We start from the raw sequence: 25,115 nt of genomic DNA on the forward strand, positions 1-25,115 counted from the left end.
GCCGAAAAACCATTCACAAAGCTCTGGACTTCACGGAGCACTTCAGTCTCAGTTTAATTTCTCCTGAATTCCATGCACAACTTCCTGGTTGTGTGTGAATGAGTTGACAGGGCCTGCAGGGGGCGCATGAGGCCATAACAAACTCATATTCCCAATAACTGAAGTGGGATTTTTAACCCATGAAAAATTGGTTCTCAATACCAATTTCAAGTTTTTGCCTTAAATTGCACAGTGCCTGCTTCAGAGGCCATTGTTCCCACCTAGTTTGGCCTACAAATGCTATCAAATGCTTTGGAAAGCTGAGGCAGTAGTGTGTCTTGGAAAACAATCAGAAGAACAGAGTAATTGGCCAGAGGCACCTAGCCTGATTACCATCGACTTTCAAAGGCTCTGCGAGACTTTAGTCTGACCAACAGCCTGTGCTAACATGGTTTCTTGCAAGCGCTAGTTGACCCGCCTCCTTTAAGTGCCTCGATTTGCTACTGGTAGATGTCAGAAAGCGGTTTGCCGAGTTTAAACCAATAACAACACTCTTTCCTCTGCCTTGAACACGCCTCTACCCAGAGCCGTTGGAGCTGCTCAAAGTTGATTGGTTCTCGACCAAAGGGGGCAGTTCCGCAGATTTCGGGAACTCAGAAATCCTTCTCAATGAGCAGTTGACCAGACCAGCAGCAAAAGCCTGAAGGCGTTGCGTCACTGGGAGGGCGTGCCAGGCTAAGAGGCACCAGGTCTTGTGAAGATGTGTACAAAGGTAGATCTGTATATGAAAACATGAGTACTTCTGAACATTATTTGAGGTAAGTATTGTGGTAAGTATTGTGAGGTGAGTATTTGCAGAGAATTCCTATTAGGCACAAAAAAACACAATATACAGCCTACTGAATTCAAATTTGAATATTCATAAATTCACAACCACTGTGCTAGATAATACAATATACAACTATTTAAAAAGAGAAAAGTTAAACTGTGGAATATTGTTTAAAACATGACACTGGCTGGCAATGTTGCTGGCGGTGAAACAGCGGTTTAGCCTGATTTATGGTTATATGTAAGTGTTATGGATTGTTTTTAAAATGTTGTGCGTCATTTTGGGTTTTTTTGAGACGCGCGCGCGTGTGTGTGTGTGTGTGTGTGTGTGTGTGTGTGAGAGAGAGAGAGAGAGAAAGTGTGTGTGTTTTTGTGTGTGTGTGTGTGTGTGCGCACATATTTGTATTGAGAGTATTTTACTGTGCTAGCACTACTGTAAATGCATTTAAGAGTAAAGTTATGGGTTATATTAACTATTAAATCATTTGATTAAGATGTCTGATGAGCCTTTGCTGGGTCTGATTTAATGGCGATGCCAGATCTGAGAAACAAATGACCCTGGGTCTGCTGATATTTGGCAACCGCTTGGATCAAGGCCACATTTCTGACAGACCGGCATCAGCATATGTCTGGTTTGTGGTTGACTGTTGTTCACTGATTACACTGATACCACACATCCTGAATGTTGTAGTCTGAGCTGTAGTTCAGAGGAGCTTGACTGATGACTGACCATGATGAAAATTAAACCCAAGCCAAAACCCAGAGTACAGTGTGTGAGTGAATGTGGTCTGGACTCTGTGCAGGACAGTCATTGTGTCCGAGATGCAGTAGAAGGCCAGAGTTCCTGCCCTGTGATCCACATACACCCCTATTCTGTTGGAGCTGGGCGCTAGAGGAAGCTCTGTCTCCTCATTATCGTGTCTGAAAGAGAAAGCAGACTTGGAGCAGTCCAGACTCCAGGACTGGTCGTTGCTCCCAAAGCCACACTCATGTCCGTGTCCCTTCCTGCTGATGTCTTTGTAGGAGACGGCGATGGAGACCTCCTCCCCACTCCACTCCACCTCCCAGTAGCAGCGTCCTGATGCTCCCTCTCTGCACAGCACCTGCTCCCAGCCGTCGAAGCGCTCGGAGTGGGGAGGGTAGGACTGGTACTCGTCACAGTGAGTCACCCTCCTGTTGCCCTCAGACAGGCAGAGCTCCCTGTGCGCCGTGTTTGGGTCCAGAGTTAGAGGACTAGTGTACTGGATCATGTAATCTAATCTTGATTTTGATCTGGATAGAAAACTTCACTTTGTGTTCAAAACTTTTGTGTTGGATTGGGATCAAATTGATCCAAAGAAATCAGGACTACCCTGATCCCATCAGAAGGGTGGATTCAGGGTGGATTTCTGGCACAAAATATAATAAACCATTTATATAATATATTTGGACTTAATTTATTTAAATGTTACAGCAGACAAAGTATGATTGTATTTATTTATTTACAGTAGGAACGTTTGTATTGTTTTATTGTGGTGTTTTCTGTCTCTTTAAATAAACAATTAAAGCTACCCCATGCCACCTATTCTATGTGTTGTACCGAGCTAGGTTAGATTGTGTTAGTTCTATTTAGAAACAGGTTGATCAATCAAAGACCAATCAGAAGCTGACTTTATATTCACAGCTGATTACATTCAGAACAAACTATATTTTCAGAATTTATTTTGTTGGTCTATATTGATGGAAATAGATAAGACATAAGTTCAAAACCTTTTTTGTACAAGAAATTGAGTAGACTAAGTGCAGCAGACTACTGCAGCAGGGACTCAGCCTGGCTAATACCAGAGCAATTTCCAACTTACAGTAGTCTCAATGCTGATTTATTGGCTAGCCAAAACCCAGGGTAAAGTGGGTGAGCGAATGTGGTCTGGACTCTTTGCAGGAGGGTCATTGTGTCAGAGATGCTGTAGAAGGCCAGAGTTCCTGCCCTGTGATCCACATACACTCCTATTCTGGAGCTGACCACTAGAGGAAGTTTGGTCACTTCATCATTGTGCCAGAAAAATGAACTGAGGGGTTGAAGGGTCAGACACCAGGACTGATCATTACATCCAAACCCACACTCATCCTTTCCTTTCCTGCTGATGCTTTTATATGAGACTGCTAAACGAACACTCTCACTCCACTCAACTTCCCAGTAGCAGCGTCCAGACACACCTTCTCTACACAGCACCTGAGCCCACTCATGAAATCTCTCTGGATGATAAGGATAGTGCAGTTCAACACCCCTTTCCACCCTCCTGTTCCCTTCAGACAGATGGAGCTTTCTGAATGCTGTGTTCGGATCCAGTGTGAAGTGACAGGAGTCTGGTGGAATAGAGGACAAGAGTTTCTTAATTTAATATATTGCTGAGCGACAGAATAAGTGATTGGTAAATTGAGATTGTGTGTTTTTGTCTGATTCTGCACAGTTTGCACTAGAATGAGTGCATGTGGAAAGTGCTCTACATATGAGTGATGTGCTGTGTGATGCCATCTATTCTGTGTGCTCAAATTGTATACTTTTGTGGCTTTGATATTATTAATTCAGCACACATCAAAACATTGATTCAGGGAGGAGATGGGCATTGGCTGGTGATCTCGAATATCAATCTTTACCCAAAATCACAGACAGCACCTTTTATTATCTCTCTAACTGGACAAGACTGACCCCTCCAACTATAATAAGGGCCATCATCACCATCCCTTCCATACTGACGTCATATGTCCCGACCTGCTGTCAGATAAATCCTGGCAGCATCAGAAAGACTGGACTGGGAAAAAGTTACAGACGCATCAAGCCTGCATCTGCTTTGGCTTTGTTGTCTTTGTGTGTGTGCGTGTGTGTGCGTGTGTGTGCGTGTGTGCGTGTGTGCGTGTGTGCGTGTGTGCGCGTGTGTGTGTGTGCGTGTGTGCGTGATGCTAAAATAGGTGTAAATAGGTGCTAACAGATGCTAAAATAGGTGATGTAAAGGGTGGTAGGTGGTATTGGGAGTGGGCACCAACGATCACCAAGCTGATGACAAGAGTTTAAATTAAGTGTGAGTGACTGATGTGACAAGGCAAGCACAACTGAAAACCACATCATGAAATGTTAAAGGGGCAATTGCTTTGACACTAGTTTGGAGTTTAACACGGTTTTAAACTAAGTTGGGAGTTTAAAACCATGTTAAACTCCAAACTAGCGACAGAGCAATTGCCCCATACTGTTTAAACATGTTGACTTAAAAAAAAAAAATTCTCATTTGGAAAAATGTGCTGCATGAAATAAGACTGTCAAACTCACATTGCAGGAACTCCTTTCTGGTTGTAGGTTCTGAAGGCAAAATAGTCTGGACTTCAGTTACTATTGTAATAGAAAGAATACACAAAATGTACTTAAATAACCGGTGCAAATGTCAACATTATATCACCTGAATCTTTTTTTTATAGCAGAAAAACAATAGTTTATGTCGGTGATTTGACCAACCTGCTGCAGATATCTTCATGACTTCCTTCCTGCAAAACTCCTCCACCTGATCCTTTAGTGAGGAGACAGATTTCATCACAGCCTCAAAGTAGAGGCCTTGGTTTACATAGACACTGGTCTCAGGTGTGTTGCTCACTGACTGGAAAGTCTAAATAGAGAGAAGAAAGAGAGAGAAAGAGAAAGAGAGAGAGAGAGAGAGAGAGAGAGAGAGAGAGAGGGGAGGGGGGGAGATGGGAAGGGTGGGTGGTACTACTTACATTCTCAATAAATCATTCAGGTTAGGTTTAAATCAACAATTTGCATTTAATGGCATGATTCTTGGTATTTTTTCTGTTGCACAAAACAGTATAAATGACAATATGAATATAATTCAACATTATCTTTTTTAAGCAATTATTGAACTATTGAACAATATTAACTATTTTTGAGTATTCCAAAAGCATTCTTATTGAAACTGAAACAGCATGGGGTCTCTTTAAATGCTGCGTTATCAATGACATCAGCATCCTGTGCCCTCATAACCAATCAGCAGTTACCTTGAGGAAATGGATGTGATCCTCTGTGTGCGAAAGCTGTTCCAGCTCAGCATCTCTCCTCTTCATCTCAGCAATCTCCTGCTCCAGCTGCTTCAGGAGTCCTTCAGCCCGACTCATCTCAGCCTTCTCCTGAGCTCTGATCAGCTCTTTCACCTCAGAGCGCCTCCTCTCAATGGTGTGGATCATCTCAGTAAAGGTCCTCTCACTGTCTTCAACTGCAGTCTGTGCAGAGCTCTGATAGCAGACACACAAAGACATAGAGGGGAATAAAACCGGTCCACTCACTCAGTTCTTTCACAAAACTTGCTACCAGTGTGGCTCAGAGGAACTGGGAAGTTCTCCTCTGGCTAACTGGAGGAGCCCTAGTCCACAACTGAGGCCTGAAATAGCTCCTCCAGCAGCCAGCTGATGTCTTCTCCTGTGGTCAGTACCCACCTTGAGAGTCTCCACAGCCTTCTTCAGCTCCTGTAGCTTCTTCTCTCTCTCCTGGATACTCTGCTGAAATTTCCTCTGGGTCTCTCCCATCTGTGCCTATGAACAAATGCATCACATCAACACTGCAATCATACAATTACTAGGCCTGTTAGAAAATTCCTAAAGCACACAATTTCTTTTATTTTTTTATCAGTGTCAGCTCATGAACACATGAATGAGGTGTTGATCAGATGTTAATGATGAGCCTTGCTGAGAAGATGGTCATCGTTACATTAGGCAGTGAGTTTAGAGTAGTTGTATGCCGTTGATATTCGTTTTCTAACTTGATGTCTACCGTAACAGGATGATTTTATAGTCAACTTCATTCAAGTTGTAGCCTAGCCATATGGTAGCCTGCCTACCCCAACACCTATCCTTACCTGTTTCTCCTTTCTCCCTGCAGATGCTGACACCGTGTCATGGCCTTTGTGTTCATCCACCATACAGAGAAAACAAACACAAGTTTGATCTGAGCGACAGAATATCTCCAGAGGCTTCTCATGTTGAGTGCAGATCCTCTCCTGTAGGCCTGTAGCATCAATCATCTTGTGTTTTCGCCCAGGATGTACATCATTGTGAGCTTTACAGTGAGTTTCACAGTAAGACAACAGACAGTCCAGACACGACTTCACAGCTTTGAGTTTTCTGTCAGTGCAGAGATCACACTCCACCTCCCCGGTAATAGCACATTCAACAGGAGCAGGAACAACAGCTTGGATTCTTGTCTTCCTTATCTGTTCCACAAGCTCTGCAAAAATATTGTTTTTGTTTAAAGCAGGTCTTGGAGTGAATGTCTGTCTGCACTGGGGACAGCTGTAAACACTTTTCTGATCTTCCTGATCCCAGCAGCCCTTAATGCAGCCCATGCAGTAACTGTGTCCACAGGGAATAGTCACTGGATCCCTGAGAATGTCCAAACAAATTGGACACGTAAAAAGGTCCTGGTTGCTTGCCATTGCCTCTGCCATTGCCTCTATAGTGCTGAAAGATCATTCACACAGCTCTGGACTTCACGGAGCACTTCAGTTTCAGTTTCATTTCCATGAATTCCATGCACAACTTCCTGGTTAGGTACGAGTGCGCTAATGAGTTGTCAGGGCCTGCAGGGGGCGCATGAGGCCATAACAAACCCATATTCCCAAAGACTGAAGTGGGATTTTTAACCCATTGAAAATAGGTTCTCAAAACCATATTCACGTTTTTGCCTGAAATTGCACAGTGCCTGCTTCAGAGGCCATTGTGCCCACCTAGTTTGGCCTACAAATGCTATCAAATGCTTTGGAAAGGTGAGGCACTGTAGTGTCTTGGAAAACAATCAGAAGAACAGAGTAATTGGCCAGAGGCACCAGGTCTTGTGAAGATGTGTACAAAGGTAGATCTGTATATGAAAACATGAGCACTTCTGAACATTATTTGCCAAGGTAAGTATTGTGAGGTGAGTATTTGCATATAATTCCTATTAGGCACAAAAAAACACAATATACAGCCTACTGAATTCAAACCACTGTGCTAGATAATACTATATACAACTATTTAAAAAGAGAAAAGTTAAACTGTGGAATATTGTTTAAAACATGACACTGGCTGGCAATGGTGCTGGCGGTGAAACAGCGGTTTAGCCTGATTTATGGTTATATGTAAGTGTTGTGGATTGTTTGTGTGTGTGAGAGAGAGAGAGTGTGTGTTTGAGTGTGTGTGTGTGTGTGTGTGTGTGTGTGTGTGTGTGTGTGTGTGTGTGTGTGTGTGTGTACATATTTGTATTGAGAGTATTTTACTGTGCTAGCACTAAATGCATTTAAGAGTAAAGTTATGGGTTATATTAACTATTAAATCATTTGATTAAGATGTCTGATGAGCCTTTGCTGGGTCTGATTTAATGGCGATGCCAGATCTGAGAAACATGTGACCCTGGGTCTGCTGATATTTGGCAACCGCTTGGATCAAGGCCACATTTCTGACAGACCGGCATCAGCATATGTCTGGTTTGTGGTTGACTGTTATTCACTGATTACACGCTGATACCACACATCCTGAAAGTTGTAGTCTGAGCTGTAGTTCAGAGGAGCTTGACTGATGACTGACCATGATGAAAATTAAACCCAAGCCAAAACCCAGAGTACAGTGTGTGAGTGAATGTGGTCTGTACTCTGTGCAGGAGAGTCATTGTGTCAGAGATGCAGTAGAAGGCCAGAGTTCCTGCCCTGTGATCCACATACACCCCTATTCTGTTGGAGCTGGGCGCTAGAGGAAGCTCTGTCTCCTCGTTATCGTGTCTGAAAGAGAAAGCAGACTTGGAGCAGTCCAGACTCCAGGACTGGTCGTTGCTCCCAAAGCCACACTCATGGCCGTGTCCCTTCCTGCTGATGTCTTTGTAGGAGACGGCGATGGAGACCTCCTCCCCGCTCCACTCCACCTCCCAGTAGCAGCGTCCTGACGCCCCCTCTCTGCACAGCACCTGCTCCCAGCCGTCGAAGCGCTCGGAGTGGGGGGGGTAGGACCGGTACTCGTCACAGTGAGTCACCCTCCTGTTGCCCTCAGACAGGCAGAGCTCCCTGTGCGCCGTGTTTGGGTCCAGAGTTAGAGGACGGGAGTCTGGGGATGGATGCAAAGATGGATGTGTACGTGACATTAACACACATGCAAACTCAAAGTATAAGTGTGTGTCTCTCTCGCTCTCTCTCTCTCTCTGTCTCTCTGTCTCTGTGTGTGTGTGTGTGTGTGTGTGTGTGTGTGTCACTCACATTGTAAGAACTCATCTCTGGTTTCAGGTTCAGGAGGCAGAACACTCTGAACGTTCATCACTGAGGAGAAAAAGAAAGGAGGATTAGTGCTAGCCCTCAGAGTCTAGAAGATTATTTGAAGAGTTTGGTTCCAAAACGCTATATCCACCATTTTAATGAATTTTCATAAATATTTTTTTTACATTTTGTTTTGCAAGTACTTACAGTGGAACTGTATTGGTTTATGTTTAGTTGCTTTATCTTTACTCAATCAAAACAAAACAACTGCATTTTTTATTGATATTACCTGAAAAACACAATTAAATAACATGACTTTTTAATGTTGAAAATGAATATATAGCGTTTTGGAATCAAACTTTTTTTTCATTAATGAAGAGCCTGTGTACATTGGGACATTAAAGAGGACATATTTTACCCCCTTTTACGCTATTTTAAATAATGTATTTATGGTCTAAAAAAACAAAATCACCTGTATCAGGTCAACAAGCAGCACATTAGCAAACAACTGTTGTTTTCTTAAATTTTATCATTTCTGTTATTATATTGGTAGTAGCCATCTTAGATACCAGAAGGCATACCGAAAATCACTGAAAATGTGAAAATGTCATAGTATATCCCCTTGATCCAACTATATACACAGTATAACTAAATAAATAGCGAAATGTTTTTCTGCTCACAAAAGATGTCCAGTCTCTCTCTCAGGTCAGTGACAGACTGCTTCACCTCATCAAACGCAAAGTGCTGGTTGACCATGATGGTGGGAGCACCTCTAGCACCACGAGGGCTACACACAGACTGAGAACTCTACAGGCAGCAGACAGAGGAGAGACGTTGAGCAATATACACAAACAGAAGTCACTGATTCATTATGAGAGGAGGGAAGTGTGAATTTCTGATGGATGAAATTAATTTTACTTGCATATCCAAATGATGTGTACAAAAATCATCTGCATATCTATTAAAAGAGCAGACTTTCTGTCAAAAACACAGATAACACTGCGTGAAAGTGCAATATAGTGAAACTGCACATTTTATTGTGACTAGTCTAAGGCACACCTGCAATGATCATACTGTGTAATCAGCATCTTGATATGCCACACCTGTGAGGTCGATGGATTATTATCGGCAAGGGGAAAGTGCTCACTAACACAGATTTAGATTTGTGAATAATATTTGACAAAAATAGGCCTTCTGTGCACAGAAAGTCTTAGATCTTTGAGTTCAGCTTGTAATAAATGGGGCCGTTTATTTTGATCAATGTATATAAATGTTCCTCTCTGAGTGAGAGCATAAGTGAACACAATGGGTCTTCTACAATGTAGTAGCAGTAATGATTTGTGGTTGTAGTTTTTTAGCTACTTTCAAAATGTAACAATCTTACTGTTAAGTGTAACGACTTAACAGTCAAAATGTAGCAATATTGCCATCGGTCCAATCCAGTGCAATAGAGCCTCAGTACCTGATGGAGGTATTCCCCCCTTACTGTCTCTGGTCAAACATGGAGGCCCATCAGTACCTGATGGTGGTATTCTCCCCATTACTGTCTCTGGTCCAACCCGGTGTAGGACCCCATCAGTACCTGAGGGATGTGTGCTGTGTGGTATGAGAGGGAGCGCTGGCCCGGACGAGTCTCCTTCCTCAGCTCCCCGACCTCCTCCTGCAGCCTCCTCAGGAGCTCCTGCGCCAGCTGCAGCTTGGCCTTCTCCTCAGCTCTCCTCTCTATGGAGCGCAGGAGGTCACTGTAGATGCTCTCACTCTCCTCCACAGCCGCCTGGGCAGAGAGCTGATGGGAGACACAGACTATGTTAAGGGGGGGTACACACATAAAGATAATCGGGCTGATTTTGCTCCTTCCGACCAAAGACAGAAAACGGCCGGTGATCCTAAGCTCTGAAGATTATCATGAGATTCTCTAGTAGTGTGTGGTGTGTTAAGAGTCAAAATTCTCCCGCCAATGGCCTCAGACGTTCGGCGCTGATAATCGCGAATATTAAACATGTTCAATATTTGCGACTAGAAATCCTGTAGTGTGTGGGGTGTTCCAAGGGCAGCTGAGAAAGATTTTTGTCTTTATCCTCATGTGTGGGTTCTCTCACAGATAAAAAAAAAAATCGGTTGAGATTTATAAAATCTTTACGTGTGTACCCCCCTTTAGTTAGAGAAAGTCTGTGTGTAGACTTGACTGGGGGTTTGGACTGCTGTGTAAAGGTGTAGTAAGCGACTCTTCTCAAGGTAATTTATGTGACTGTTAGACAGGTACAGCCCCGATACTGCAAATGGAAAACAAATGCTGTAGCTGAGAGAGATACAATTCTAACTAAACTCAGTTTGACCAGAGATGGTTCCTCTAGTAGACCCTTTCAATGTGTTCTTAGAGCGTTCCTGGTTCAAACCTTCAACATCAATACAGATACAGTAAGTTGTGATGAAAATGTATCTGAATTTCGTGTAGTGTTCTACAAAATATCAACTTTTATTTATTTCTATCCCCGATTTACCATTAGCTTGATGTTGTTTTCTGTAAATGCCGCAGGAACACACATTTGTTTATGTACTTGAAAGGGTTAATACAGCAAACAGCTACTGCTAAACTCCTCTGACACAGAGCGCTGGAGTCTATCGGAGGACCTCACTAGTACCCCTGACTGTTGAGTCAAAGAGGAACTGGATTACTAAACTTCAATTTACTCACTAAACTCTGAAATGGTCAGCTGTTATCTTCTGTGGTCAGTACTCACCTTGAGAGTCTCTACAGCCTTCTTCAGCTCCTGCAGCTCCTTCTCTCTCTCCTGGATCCTCTGATGGGATTTGTCATGGTATTTATGAAAGTGCCTCTGTGGGTAGACATAGGACCAACTCACTCTTCTATTGGGTCAGGTTCCCAGACATGCTTAGTCATAGACCAGACAAGAAACACAATCTCCATTGAGGGAAAAAAAGACTGAGGCTAATGCTTTTACATCTTACAGACAGGACATATCTCACTCTCAAGAGAGGACTACATTTGTAGCATTGTGTGATGACATTCTCCAGTGTTGTACACCTTTAGGATTCTCTTTAGTGCTCACCTGTTTACCTGTCGTCTCTTCAGTCGTCATGGCTACCTGGAGGCCTTTGTGTTCGTCTGCTGGACTCTGGTGGCAGAGACACTGCTGGTGGGAGCGACAGAAAATCTCCAGAAGCTTCTTTCTGTGAGAGCTGATGTTGTCTCTCAGCTGCTCCACTGCATCCAGCCCATCATGTTCATCTACAGGTCTAACTTCTCCAGACGCCCGGCAACCAGATGCAGAGTCTGATGAGCCTGCATCTGCAGCACAGCGTCTGACAGACCTGCGTTTGTCCCCAGAGCAAAACTCACACCTTACCTGTCCAGGATGAAAGTAGCGGCGGGCGGAGGGAGCTGTTGTCAGTCTGGCCCTCACCCTGTCCACCAGCTGAGCGATCAGGGGGTTCTTGTTGAGCACGGGTCTCTGTGGGGATGTCTGTCTGCACTGGGGGCAGCTGTAGCAGCCTCTCTGCTCGTCCTGGTCCCAGTAGCTGCTGATGCAGCCCATGCAGTAGTTGTGTCCACACGGAATGGCCACCGGGTCTCTCAGCAGGTCCAGACAGATCGGACAGAAGAACGAGTCTTGCTCCTTCAGAAACGCGTCCGCCATATCTACATCTACAAGACTCTCAGGCTGACGTACCACACAGACACAAATACAGACTCTCAAAGACACACAAACATACTCCGTCTCCCTCTCTCTCTCTCTAACGCACACAGGAATGTGTTTGGTAGTGTTAAGGATCTGTGTTCTGGAGTGGTTTCCTGGGGAAGTGTGGTCAGGAAGTGTGAGCGATACAGTAGCTGTGGGCGATGGAGAGAGTGGAGATGACGGATGAGATAAGAGTGTTAATCTTTAGGAGGGTTCACTGGCAAATAATCAGCTCGTACGGTTCAAAACCATTACATCTACAACACAATCATCAAACAAAACCCTTACACAGATCCACTGTCTACTCAGTCTTCATAATCCATACCATTAGTATTGCTATCTCAGTGTCCCTTTTGGGGTTACCCCTTACCCTAACCGTATAACCTGCTCAGTTCAGAAAAGAAAGATAGGGCTATTGCGATTGCAGTTTTACTCAAAAACCAAGAAGAAGATTTATGCAAATTATTGCATATTTCATTAGGTAATAGTTACATCACATTTCAAAAAACGTTCAATCCAAAAAATATTGACATAATGTAAATACTCAGATGTGGAAGTTTTGTAGGGATATCTATTAGTTGAGGATTTTAGCATATTCACCTGTAATGTATCCCCTGATAAGCATTTGATAGACAAAACAGGGTGATAACATAAAAAAGCTACCACTAATGCAATGCAATATCAGCTATTTTCTAACTCTATGGTGGTGGTGTACCTTGCCAAAAATCACTATATGAGACTTATTCCCCTCACCAACCCCTCTGGCTCATGTACTATCTCTGGTCAGCCAATCAATACTGTAAATGTTTCTGGTTCATCTGTTAAGATATAGTCTAATAGTCTGATATAGTCTAGAGATTGTCTAACGGCCTAAATTGTCAATTTTGTTGCAAAGGAAGATGGATTTCAGCTGTTTGTTTTAGGCTTTCCATATGAGAAGATTATTAAGGCACTACTTCGGAACATTAATGTTAAACCGTTAGACGGTTGAAAATTATTTAAGTATCTTTGGTTAAGCCTTTTACTCAGGGCCCCTTAGGGAGCAGTAGGCCCTTTCATTTACAGCATGATTGGGTGTGTTGTGCATGAATACTGATTTATATACACCAAATATAATGAATGTGTCAATGTAGAAAGTCAAGGATATACTCATTTTTATTTCCATTATTGTTCATATGTATCCTTTATTTAACCACAAAGGTCCCATTGAGATGCAATATCTCTTCCGATAGTGTAAACATGTTTGCAGTAGCATACTTCCAAAGGCAAAACTTGTTCTTTGTCTGGTAATATTAAACATACATAAATTGAAAAAGTAAACATACATATTAAACCCCTTTTGCCCTTTTGAGTTCCATATGTAGACACAGATAGCACATTATTCACAATGTATGAAGGTACCACTTGTACATGTACATGATAGCATCCTCAATGGAAGCTTTGAAGGAGTAAGCCTAAATTTGCCACTTTAACCCTGTTAGGTACATTTTTTCCCATTATTACCCAATAGCGCAATTACTCCGAATCAGATGGTGCTTTAATTATAAAGAAGCATGAAGAAAATAAAAGAATTCCCATGTAGAGCCCACCCTTGTGTAGCGTATTAACCCCATAGCTGAAGAAATTTAGCATAAGCAACATATGCACCTGAGTTAATAGGCAGGAAATGACAGGTACGTGCTACCAACCTCTATATCTGAGTCACACCAGCTTCACTGATGATCCAGCATCTAACCAAAACCCAGGGTAAAGAGTGTGAGTGAATGTGGTCTGGACTCTGTGCAGGAGGGTCATCGTGTCAGAGATGCTGTAGAAGGACAGGATTCCTGCCCTGTAATCCACATATACGCCTATTCTGTTGGAGCTGACCACTAGGGAGAGGTCAATCTCTTTATTTTTGTGGCACAAAGAAAAGCTGGAGCTGGACAGTCTCAGCCTCCAGGACTGGTCATTACTTCCAAAGAAACTATTATCATTGCCCCCTTTCCTGCTGATGTTTTTATACGAGACTGCTATATAAACCAACCCGCTCCACTCAATCTCCCAGTAACAGCATCCAGATACACCCTCTCTACACAGTACCTGCCACCAGTCATCAAATCTCTCTGGATGATCAGGGTATGACTGGAGCTCAATTTTGTATTCCGCCCTCCTGTTCCCCTCGGACAGATGAAGTTGTCTGTGTGCTGTGTTTGAATCCAGTGTGAAGTGACATGAATCTGATGGACGATAAGACAAATCAGGAAATCAGGACGCTCAGGAAATTAAATGACTAGTCTATTTCTGTTCTCTGTTGTGTCATTTGTAAGATGCGTCATATTTTTTTGGCTTAAATGCTGATTTAGCTAGTCACACAGTGTGTGCCTGTATGTCCAGACAAGTGTTGCAGCTGATGAGGATAATGCTTGAAAACATCATTACTAATGAATCATGATTTGTGATGAGATGAATGAAATCTATGTGTATTACTCACATTGTAGGAAATCCTCTCTGGTTGTTGGTTCAGAAGGCAAAATAGCCTGGACTTCAGTTACTATTAAGATTGAAAGAATTAGTAATTGCAACACTGCATCGGCCTAACCTGTTTTTATGTAACCTAATTAGGTACAGTGGTACAACCTGCGTAACAACATGTACTATCAGGTACTATCATTGTACTTGCATTATGTACAGTATTTGTGGATACCTACATATAGTTGTTACATTGTAATACTGAGTGATTATACAAAACTTTGCCAATTTGCCTAAACTTTTCATCAGAGGCAAAGGGCTGGCCTAAGGCCTGTTGGATGGGGTAAATCTGGTCATAGTTCAAGTTCAAGTTCAAGTTCAAGTTTACTTTATTTATCCTTTAAAAAAGGAAATTTGGTGTGCAGCAGGCATTCAAAGAACAATCAAAGAACATTTAAGGCTTAAAGGACAAGACATAGACATGGACCAAACAACACATTAATGACAATATTTGCACGCAGTCACATGCTCAAGTGGACACACCCCCTACTCCCCAAACACATGACAGCCACTAAAAACACATGACAGCCACTAAATTTGAGAGGACTATTATAGTAACTTGGTAAGCCACTGCCTGTGACAGTACCAATAAATAAATAAATAAGTAATAAATAGTAAAAAATGGCAATTACTGATCTACATGTCACTATTGGTTGAGGCTCCTGATGGCCACTGGGATAAAGGAGTCTCTGGCACGCTTTGTCCTAGCAGCAGGGGCTCTGAAGCGTCGGCCTGAAGGGAGCAGACTGAAATCCTTAAAAAGTGGATGGTCAGGGTATTTCAAAATTTGTTTGGCCTTACTCATGACCCGTTTCGCATACACTTCATGTAGCTGAGTAAGGTGAACCCCAACCACCTTTGCTGCCACATTAACCACCCTTGATAGCCTACCCTTACTGCTCAGTGGCAGACCACCATACCACACAACAATACAAAAAGATAAAACAGATTCAATAAAACTTTGATAAAATAAAGTCATTAGGGTCCTACACACATTGAATGATCTCATCTTCCTTAGAAAGAAAAGGCGTTGTTGTGCCTTTTTACACATGGCATCAGTGTTGCTCTCAAATGACAATTTGTTGTCAATAATGGTTCCCAAATACTTATAATTTGTGACCACATCCACATTCTCATTTTGAATCACAGTATGAACAGAAGAATAGATTTGATATACAAACCATTCTTAGCTCCAGTCAAATTAACTGTCACACTTAACAGGTTTATTCCACTGTATCAAAGAGTAAAAAGTAAAGGTGTAGCAGTGCATCTGTTACATGTACACTGAGGACAATGAGGCCTTGACTGGAGCTAAGAATGGTTTGTATATCAAATCTATTACGATTATGAGTTGATGAACCACTGAGATGATTTTGGAAACATTATTTTAAGGTACAAAAACTCTTCAGTGCTGCTTTAAAGAACCATAACTTCTCCCACATACCGTGAATATTAAGACACCTTTAGAGGTTTAAACGTCACTGATAGACAATGTTACGTACAGTATACAGTGTGCGGATTGTGGAAACACTAACTTTGATAATAAACAAAGCTCCAGAATTCACAAACAAGCTAAGCTTAACAACACAAACTAAAGGAAAAGTATTGGATGTCATTACATGCAAATATGATATGACTAACCAGCTGCAGAAATCGCCATGGCTTCCAGCTTGCAGAAATCCTCCAGCTGCTCCTGTAGTGTGGAAACAGACCTCTTCACAGCCTCAAAAGAGAGGCTTTTGTTGATAGAAATGCAGGGCAAGTCTTTAGATTTAGGTAGTTCGCTGACTGACTGGAAGGTCTAAGTGAAGAACCAAGAGGGAGAGCGAGAGAGAGAGAGAGAGAACAAGAATATTACACAAAGGTATTGAAAAACACAATAGAAGAAAACAACATTTTAGCCAGGAGAAAAAAAGCAGAACAAATAGGCTACACCTTCTTTCTAGTTCTGGCAGTAAGATCTCATCCACATCACATGACATGTCTTATTCTACAGTATGCACCATGGAATCACTTGGCCCTTGTCCTTCCCTTCCTCCTCCTCCACTTCTTCACCTCCTGGGCCCCATCCTTCTCCTCCTCGTATGTGCTCTTCTCTTCATCCCTTCATCTCTCCCTCTCTAATCCTTACCCCTCTCACAGTAGCCTACTCTCTGTCCAATATTGTAATGCACTGTAATCCAGACTAAAAGCATACCAGTTCCTAAACTTTCATTTGCTGAACTTATTTTGTCCAACTATGTGTGAACATATGAAGACAACAATAGTCAAAATTGTAAGTGGTGGAGTTTTTGTAAAAAGTATGCTACAAAATTGCAAACCGAACGTATATTGGGATTTTAGTTAGCCAAACTTGGTGAATGGCTTATCTACACGTGTTTCCGTTCGTTTCAGAAATTGTGCTTCAAAAATCACTATTACTGAATCAGTTAGTGTTATTCAGACACAATTGTGTCAAAAACTGTCGCAGTTACCTTGAGGAAATGAATGTGATCATCTGTGAGTGAAAGCTGCTTCAGCTCAGCATCTCTCCTCTTCAGTGCAGCAATCTCCTGCTCCAGTTGCCTCAGGAGTTCTTCAGCCCGACTCACCTCAGCCTTCTCCTGACCTCTGATCAGGTCTGTCACCTCAGCGCGCCTCCTCTCAATGGTGTGGATCATTTCAGTAAAGATCCTATCACTGTCCTCCACTGCTGTCTGTGCAGAACTCTACTAGGAGACACATAAAGAAATGGTGTCCATAAAGCAGCTAACTTATCCAGCACTTCCACAAAACCAGTGTGCCTTAGAGGAAGTGGAAAATCACCCAGCATTATAGACTCCTCTCTAGCTGACTGAAAAGGAGCTGTTTGAGCTTTGACATGGCAGCCAGCTCAGTTGCTGGCCTCTCCTGTGGTCAGTACTCACCTTGAGAGTCTCCACAGCCTTCTTCAGCTCCTGCAACTCATTCTCTCTCTCCTTGATTCTTTGCTGGAATTTCCTCTTTGTCTCCCCCAGCTGTTTCTTTGTAAATAAAATACATCATACATTTTAAAAAAATAAATAAATAAATAAATAACACAGAGTTGAGAGCTAAACAATAAACTGCAGCCTCTGCAATTGGCCAATTGTATTAGTTCAAATTGTGATTTCAGTTGAAATTGTGCAGCCCTAACTTAGTGTCCTAGTCATGTGGCGAGCTGTAGGACCTACAGGAAGCTGTGACACTGATAATCTTGTAATGTCAGCCAGGCCCTGTGTCTGCAGGTCCCCATAACCACTATTTCATTACTGTGGTCCTCACTGCTTTAGTGAGAGGTCTGGAAAACTCAACAAATTAAAACTAAATAAGAGGTTAACATTCACATTATTTTTTTTACTGTAAATGATGCAATCAAATTTGAAGATAAGTGTGTTTTAATGCAAGGATCATTGTGGGAATTCTTTTTTTTCAGGAGGTGGGCATTTTTAGAGCCCCTTTGAGTTCTCTCCAATAGTTTTGCGTTCACTTGCAACAACTTTGAGCCTTCTCACAAAGTAAATAATATTGTGAGGAAATGCAAAAGGGGTTCTAAAAATAAATCACCACCTCCTAAAAAGATAATTCCCACCTCCTAAAAAGATAAGTACCACAATGTCCGTCGTTCGAGGGCTCCATATTGAGAATTGCAGTAAATCTATCAGGTCACAGAGTACTGTCAGTATATTTTACTTCAAACGTTGCATTTGGTTGGTTGCCCATTTGCCTTTCGATCATGTGCTCCACCTAGCGGCCATCCATAGGCACATTCATGTTGTCTTTCAACACAGGGAAAACAAACTTGAAATACAACTTTTGTATGAATGCCATGCCTATAAATAGTCATCAGGCACGTTTATTGTAACATTGTGGCTATTCTGTTTAACTCAAGACTGCATATTTCAATCCAGTTATAGCCTACCCCAATGTATTTTCAAGCATGCTTACCTCAAAGCCATCGATATCTCAGATATCGATGGCTTTGGCTTACCTGTTTCTCACTTCTCTCTGCAGTGGCTGTCACAGTGTCATGACCTTTGTGTTCGTCCATCAAGCAAAGCAAACAAACACAACTCTGATCTCTACGACAAAACACCTCCACTGGCTTCCCGTGTTGGGAGCAGATCCTCTCCTGGAGCTGATCCGTGACATCAACCACCTTGTGTTCTTGTCCAGGATGAAGTTCATTGTGAGCTTCATAGTGAGTTTGACAGTAATACACCAAACACTCCAGACAGGACTTCACAGCTTTAAGTTTTCCCCCAGTGCAGACGTCACACTCCGGTTGAACATACACATTAGAGGCACGCGCTACAGGTTGGACTCCGGTCTTCCTTATCTGCTCCACAAGCTCAGCAAATATATTATTTTTGTTTAAAACAGGTCTTGGAGTGAAAGTCTGTCTGCACTGTGGACAGCTGTAAACTCTCTTCTGATCTTCCTGATCCCAGCAGCCCTTAATGCAGTCCATACAGTAACTATGTCCACAGTGAAGAGTCACGGGGACTTGCAGTAGGTCAAGACAAATCGGGCATGTAAAAAGGTCCTGGTTACTTGGGAACGCGCCAGCCATTATTATGTTTCTGCTGTATAACTTCGTTTTCACTTAAGCCGTTTGGACTGAAATCGGTGCGAGTGCGCTCCAGGCTACGAGGGCGAAACTTCCTTCATCTTCCTTGATGTAGGCGGTAGGCGTGTTCGTGCGTGTCATCATGACACGCCAAGGCTTTAACTGTCTATGTTTTGAACCAGTTAAAAATATTGTTTTAACTGCTGTGCCGTAGAGAAATCTGTCACTAAACAGTAGTCTATCATTCCCATCGTAAAATAATTTAACTCCAGAAACAGTTTGCGTATACTTGAACACAAACTACTTGCAGAAATAGGCCTAAGGGGCGTGCTGTGGGCGTGTTAAGTCATATGGAGGGCACAGTTTTTGTTTGCTCTCAAGATTCTGTAGAATATGTTTTAATTATGTGTTATGTTACATGATTTAGCCAAAGCAATAAGCACAGAGAGGCTGCAGGTTACACTGATTAGGGTGTTTTTAAGCGACACGCAAGCCACTGGAGTGGCGTAGCCTATTAGTTTTCCAAAATGGTTACCAGGCTGACAGACAGGAGTGTGACAGGAGGTCTGGGTGAAGAGTTGGGTTCCCCAGTGCGCTGGGTGCAATAGTTTGCACTCATGGGCAACTACTGTATGTGCCCCATCAGAGAATGCTCTGATCTACATGAACTGCAAGGGAACCCACTCAATAAATATACTGTACAGGTGATTTGCTATGCTACATGTCATGCATGTTTTCGCAAAGTATCCTGGCTCAAGTCACGACTCCTTCATATTGACCAATTTTGTCTTCCAAAGGGAACCTCCTCTGGTGGGGAAGAACATTTGGTTGAGATGGCACATTATAGAACAGTCCTCAGAAAGTCGCAGAATTCTTTGTGGCATGTTGTGTGTCGCACAACAATGCCATGCACCGTCCATAAGATGTCTCGTACACATAGATGAAGAAACATTACAGGTAACACTATTAAACTGTTTTTCCCGCCATACTATGTAATTTCCATCATGTCAAGTTGATTTAATAAAAAAAGAAATTTCTGGAAAATGCGGTTGCAGCTGAGTGACTTTCAATTGAGTTGTATGAGTTGACGGTGATATTCACATTTGCAGTGACCGTCAACTCATTAAAATGTCACTCAGAAACCATAGAATGATATCAGAGAAATGTGCAGTGGTCTCTTAATTTATTCCAAAACTGTACAGTATACATAGGCCTACATTGACACATTATAAGACAGGTCTCTAGACAAAAAAAAAAAAAACCCTACTTGATCCTCAGAGTGATTCTATAGGCCTAAATCTGCTGTTTTATATTGTAAATCACAGATACAACATATTTATCATTGTGTTCAAGAAATAATTCCTGTTTTTTTAGGGTTCTCGTCTCTTCAATTACATACTTTATTACTGTGAGACAAAGGAGGGAATACAAAATCCATCCAACCAAAAACAAAATCAAACCATGCATCAAAAGACTACCCAAATTATGTTGTCAAAATGTACAGCCTCCAAATAACAATGTTATCAATAACAATAACAATAACAACAGAGGATTACTGGTGACGTCTGCCCATTCAGCAAACCCTTTGCACACAGTCTCCATGAGAGTCTCCTTTCAGCCTTGTGTCATAAGATATTCAGGCAGTCTTGAGCCCTCTCCGATCTCACCAGGCCACGCAGGGTCCACTGTTCTCAAGTCCACAGGTCTGGCATAGACTTTCCTTAATGTCTGTCCTCTTCCCTAAATCAAACTGAATCACATGCTACTGTAGGTCCTATGGACCTCAAATAAAACCTTAGGCTCAGATCCCGGATCCTTACATGTGAGTGATGTGTTAAAATGATAATGTAAAAGACATATGCAAATCAGTCACAACAGCTTCACTGATGATTCAGAACCAAACGCAAACCCAGGGTAGAGTTTTTGATTGAATGTGGTCTGGACCCGGTGCAGGAGGGTCATGGTGTCAGAAATGCTGTAAAGGGCCAGGATTCCTGCCCTGTGATCCACATACACTCCTATTCTGGAGCTGGTCACTAGAGGGAGTTTAGTTTCTTTATTATCATGCCAGAAACTGGAGCTGGAGCTGGTGAGTTCCAACCTCCAGGACTGAGCATTGCATCCAAACCCACAATCATTACGCTCTCCTTTCCTGATGATGCTTTTATATGAGACTGCTATAAAAACTACACGCCCACTCCAATCTACCTCCCAATAGACGCGTCCAGACACACCCTCTCTACACAACACCTGAACAATCTTCTCAAATCTGTCTGGATGATCACGATATGACTGGTCATCAACTCTCCTCTCCACCCTCCTATTCCCCTCAGACAGATGGAGTTTTCTGTGTGCTGTGTCTGGATCCAGTGTGAAGTAACAACAAGCGTCTGATGAAGGAGAGGACACAGAATGGTTTCTGAAGTTAAAATGTGATATAGAATGATTAAACCTGTACAGTATATATCAGAGTATGAGCAAATCTGTATTCCATCTGAATTAAATTTGATTTACAGAGTGTAACATAATATAAGCATATGTGTAAAGGTACTTCCTAAAGCCCAGCTTGAACCTGATCCATCTGTAAGTGGGGCGTCCTCTACATATTGTGTGATATGTTAACCTTGCCTTGGTGATATTGACTTGGTGTGACAGCAATGTTGGATTGAAGATGTTATTTATGCTTTTGGTTCAATCCTGACTGGCTCGATTCTAAGATCTATGCATTTTTTTGTCCATGCACACAAACTCGCAGTCAGAAAAAGACCTGCCGGCCCCAGCCGTGGCACGACTGGCTGGGGCACCTGCACCGCACGCCGGCGACCCGGGTTCGATTCCCGCCCCGTGGTCCTTTCCGGATCCCACCCCTACTCTCTCTCCTGCTCGTTTCCTGTCATACTCTCTACTGTCCTGTCCAATTAAAGGCATAAAAAGCCCCCCCAAAAAAGAAAAAGACCTGCCAAGAATATCACTGGACTGGACTAAATCTAAGCGACCCTGCATCTACTCTGCTCATTATGCTATCTGACATTTATTTTCCAAAATGCCTTTGACAAACAGCATAGGTTATGTAATTTTCACTACAGTAAGGCTGTTACAGCCGACCAAACTCAATCTTTCCACATGCCATTCTTAAGTTTATTTCTCACATATCCACCAAAGAACTAATCAATAAATAGAATCCATGTCACGTCTCTATTGTTCAAAGGTCATGCTAATTAAGTAGAATGTAGAAAGCATGCCTTAGAAAAACTATTCATAAAAACACCTCACTTATAACCCTCAGAATTATAAAGTATATAAAATGTGTATGTCAACTCACATTGTAGGAATTCCTCTCTAGTTGTAGGGTCAGAAGGCAAAACAACATGGATCTCCGTCACTATTGAGAGAGTAAGAATCGTATTATAAACATGGGGCTTGAGGAATTGGTGCTAATGCGATTAGTATCCTGTTCATATTTTGTGATCTATTGTTGAGTGTATCAATCTTTTTGTCATGTCAGGAACGTGACTAACCTGCAGCAGACATTTTCATGAATTCCTCCTGGCAGAGAGTCTCCATCTGTCTTTGCAGAGCGAAGACAGTTTTCTTCACAGCCTCAAAAGAGAGGTTTTGTTTAACATGGACGCAGGATGAGACTTTGGACTCCAGTGGGTCGCTGACTGACTGGAAGGTCTAAAAAAGAAACACGACAGAGTTAAGGGGAGAAAGACAGGTAGGAACAGAGCCCTACAACCCCTATCACAGATGTGCCACAAAGCTTATATTGTATCTAAATAATGAAAATAGTTTTGTCATAGACATAGGTTGTCACACATCTGTGACTTGTCTTTTTAAAATAAATCAATGAATAAATAAAAAAGAAAATAAAACAGCTGAATGAACATCCTCCAAGAGTGGTTTGTTTGCCATGGGGGTGTAGTAAAAACATAAAATCCTTGAATTGTTTAAAAGTTATACTCAAAACATTCAGCTACAACAACAATGTAAAGTTATCGTCCTCTGACATTTCAGATTTAAATGTGAAGTCAATCATTTTGTGCTCTAACTATCCATCAATTCTACCTTGAGGAAATGGATGTGATCCTCTGTGTGTGACAGCTGCTCCAGCTCAGCATCTCTGTTCTTCAATTCAGCAATCTCCTGCTCCAGTTGCATGACGAGTCCTTCAACCTGACTCACCTCAGCCTTCTCCTGAGCTCTGATCAGGTCTTTCACCTCAGAGCGCCTTTTCTCAATGGTGTGGATCATTTCAGAGAAGATCCTCTCACTGTCCTCCACTGCTGTCTGTGCAGAACTCTGTTAGGGGACAAAAGAGGAGGGGTCCATCTAAAGCTGTCTGCTCACTCAGCTCTTCAGGTTATTACAAGTTGTGGCTCAGAGAAACTGGAAAGTGGCTCAGCATTACAGACTTCCTGACTGACTGGAGGAGTGCTCTGACACCTGACCAAAGCGTGAAATGACTCCTCCAGCAGCCAGCTGATGTCTTCTCTTAAAAAAAAAAAATCTAAAAAAATCTATTTATTAATTTCGCTCATTTTGATTGTTGTCTGTCTTGTATGTCTAGTGTCACAGGTATGATGGCAATTACGCTACTCCGTCCGGCATCTTTTGTCTTAGTGTATTATTTCTAATTTTGGCAATTTGTTTGTTAATGTCTTGGTGTCACAGCATCTTTTGTCTTACAGTAAGTGTCAAAGTCTTGTGTGTGGAGCAGTTTGGATTGCACTCTGTGCATGTTCAATGGACTATACAAATAAACTGACTTGACTTGACTTGACATATGGTCAGTACTCACCTTGAGAGTCTCCACAGCCTTCTTCAGATCCTGCAGTTCCTTCTCTCTGTCCTGGATTCTCTGATGAAAACCTCTCTGGGTCTCCCCCAAATATGCCTATGTGAAATAAATGCATTATATCCACATTGCACAGTTATGGAGACACCACAGATTTATTATTATTTTCATATAATTCCTGAAATCATAATCAAAACTAGTTACTAATCTTGGCTAAGAGGTCTGTTGAGCTGATGGTGCAGGCCATTTATAAAAATACAAAATAGTGTTGGTAGAGAATTAATTTTAGATATACACAGGAAGGTGTTACATTCATTCAGCAATAAATAAGGAACTTCCCACAGTGGCTAATAAACAACCAAGTTTGCAAACATTGACACGACATGAGACAGGACACAGTAGTACCGCAATTCACAATTGGCTGGTGGCAGTCGGAAATGCACAACAAGTTGTACCAGGGCTCTGTATCCTAAAGGCCCTCCTTCACATCATACAACATGCACTGCCATCAATGTCTCAAGAACCAAATCAGCAAACATCACCAACAAAGCAAACTCAGTAGGCATGGTTGTACTCCGCTGATTCTGACAAATTTAGTCATTATACCATTCATGCAAATTGTCATTCTACTACTTGTTGCCTCAACCTAAAATCCTATCTTTGCAGAATCCTGGATGTTGATTGTATAATCTGGCTACAGCTATAGTAATTACAATGTGAATCCCCTAATTCACAGATCCCATCTGATCACCAAGAGAGCTGTCCTTACCTGTTTCTCCTTTCTCCCTGCAGAGGCTGACACGGTGTCATGGCCTTTGTGTTCATCCACCATGCAGAGAAAACAGACACAACTTTGATCTGTGCGACAAAATATCTCCAGAGGCTTCTCATGTTGGGTGCAGATCCTGTCCTGTAGCTTGCCTGTGGCATCAACGACATTGTGCTTTCTCCCAAGGGTTACATCATTGTGGGCTTTCAAGTGAGTTTCACAGTAAGACACTAGACAGTCCAGACAGGACTTCACCGCTTTGAGTTTCCTCCCTGTGCAGACATCACAATCCACATGATCTTCAAGTCCAGAAAAATATGCAGCAGGAGCAGGAGCAGCAGATTGGATTCTGGTCTTCCTCATCTGCTCAACAAGCTCTGCAATAATATTATTTTTGTTTAAAACGGGCCTTGCAGCGAAAGTCTGTCTGCACTGGGGACAGCTGTAAACTCCTTTCTGATCTTTCTGTCCCCAGAAGTCCTTAATGCAGCCCATACAGTAAGTATGTCCACAGAGAATAGTCACGGGATCTTTCAGGAGATCAAGACAAATCGGACATGTAAAAAGGTCCTGGTTACTTTGAGCCGTGTCTGCCATTCTTAATCCCAGCTGCGCACAGCTACACTGCAAGTTATCATGCAGTTTCGTTTTGCCTGAAATCGGTGTGAGAGTGCATGAGATCTTTCACGGGACTTCCTCGTTGTATGGTAGGCGTGTTTGTGAAGGT

General features: G+C 42.3%; 5 protein-coding genes across 8 annotated transcripts; all 5 read right to left on the bottom strand.

Annotated features, from left to right (window-relative positions):
- Nucleotides 1–1,440: 1,440 nt before the first annotated feature.
- On the bottom strand, nt 1,441–6,731 carry LOC134088834 (tripartite motif-containing protein 16-like). Of its 2 annotated transcripts, none has more exons than XM_062542981.1 (6): nt 5,685–6,731; nt 5,266–5,361; nt 4,831–5,064; nt 4,295–4,442; nt 4,123–4,171; nt 1,441–2,067 (listed from the first exon to the last, which is right to left on the bottom strand). In XM_062542981.1, the coding sequence occupies exons 1-6, from the start codon at nt 6,270–6,272 to the stop codon at nt 1,512–1,514; spliced, it is 1,671 nt and encodes a 556-aa protein (XP_062398965.1). In that variant the 5' UTR covers nt 6,273–6,731; the 3' UTR covers nt 1,441–1,511. The 2 variants fall into 2 exon arrangements, with proteins under 2 accessions (XP_062398965.1, XP_062398964.1); XM_062542980.1 differs by lacking the exon at nt 1,441–2,067 and adding an exon at nt 2,256–3,153 and having other exon boundaries at nt 4,112–4,171.
- Nucleotides 6,732–6,865: 134 nt separating this feature from the next.
- LOC134088837 (tripartite motif-containing protein 16-like) lies at nt 6,866–8,865 on the bottom strand. Its single transcript, XM_062542983.1, has 3 exons — nt 8,723–8,865; nt 8,046–8,105; nt 6,866–7,896 (listed from the first exon to the last, which is right to left on the bottom strand). Exons 1-3 carry the CDS (start codon nt 8,796–8,798, stop codon nt 7,361–7,363), a joined length of 672 nt encoding a protein of 223 aa, XP_062398967.1. The 5' UTR covers nt 8,799–8,865; the 3' UTR covers nt 6,866–7,360.
- A 717-nt stretch (nt 8,866–9,582) lies between these two features.
- On the bottom strand, nt 9,583–11,934 carry LOC134089448 (E3 ubiquitin/ISG15 ligase TRIM25-like). The gene is made up of 3 exons (XM_062543889.1): nt 11,114–11,934; nt 10,784–10,879; nt 9,583–9,828 (listed from the first exon to the last, which is right to left on the bottom strand). Exons 1-3 carry the CDS (start codon nt 11,699–11,701, stop codon nt 9,583–9,585), a joined length of 930 nt encoding a protein of 309 aa, XP_062399873.1. The 5' UTR covers nt 11,702–11,934.
- A 973-nt stretch (nt 11,935–12,907) lies between these two features.
- Nucleotides 12,908–18,928, bottom strand: LOC134088833 (tripartite motif-containing protein 16-like). 2 transcript variants are annotated; one of them, XM_062542979.1, is made up of 6 exons: nt 18,243–18,928; nt 17,161–17,250; nt 16,729–16,962; nt 15,896–16,055; nt 14,217–14,276; nt 12,908–13,962 (listed from the first exon to the last, which is right to left on the bottom strand). In XM_062542979.1, the coding sequence occupies exons 1-6, from the start codon at nt 18,822–18,824 to the stop codon at nt 13,445–13,447; spliced, it is 1,644 nt and encodes a 547-aa protein (XP_062398963.1). In that variant the 5' UTR covers nt 18,825–18,928; the 3' UTR covers nt 12,908–13,444. The 2 variants fall into 2 exon arrangements, with proteins under 2 accessions (XP_062398963.1, XP_062398962.1); XM_062542978.1 differs by having other exon boundaries at nt 17,161–17,256.
- A 1,066-nt stretch (nt 18,929–19,994) lies between these two features.
- On the bottom strand, nt 19,995–25,069 carry LOC134088832 (tripartite motif-containing protein 16-like). Of its 2 annotated transcripts, XM_062542976.1 has the most exons (6): nt 24,389–25,068; nt 23,623–23,718; nt 22,890–23,123; nt 22,340–22,499; nt 22,144–22,203; nt 19,995–21,211 (listed from the first exon to the last, which is right to left on the bottom strand). In XM_062542976.1, exons 1-6 carry the CDS (start codon nt 24,983–24,985, stop codon nt 20,691–20,693), a joined length of 1,668 nt encoding a protein of 555 aa, XP_062398960.1. In that variant the 5' UTR covers nt 24,986–25,068; the 3' UTR covers nt 19,995–20,690. The 2 variants fall into 2 exon arrangements, with proteins under 2 accessions (XP_062398960.1, XP_062398961.1); XM_062542977.1 differs by lacking the exon at nt 22,144–22,203 and having other exon boundaries at nt 24,389–25,069.
- Between the last annotated feature and the right edge of the window lie 46 nt (nt 25,070–25,115).

This window comes from Sardina pilchardus, chromosome 8, assembly GCF_963854185.1.
Source record: "Sardina pilchardus chromosome 8, fSarPil1.1, whole genome shotgun sequence".
NCBI classification, from domain to species: domain Eukaryota; kingdom Metazoa; phylum Chordata; class Actinopteri; order Clupeiformes; family Clupeidae; genus Sardina; species Sardina pilchardus.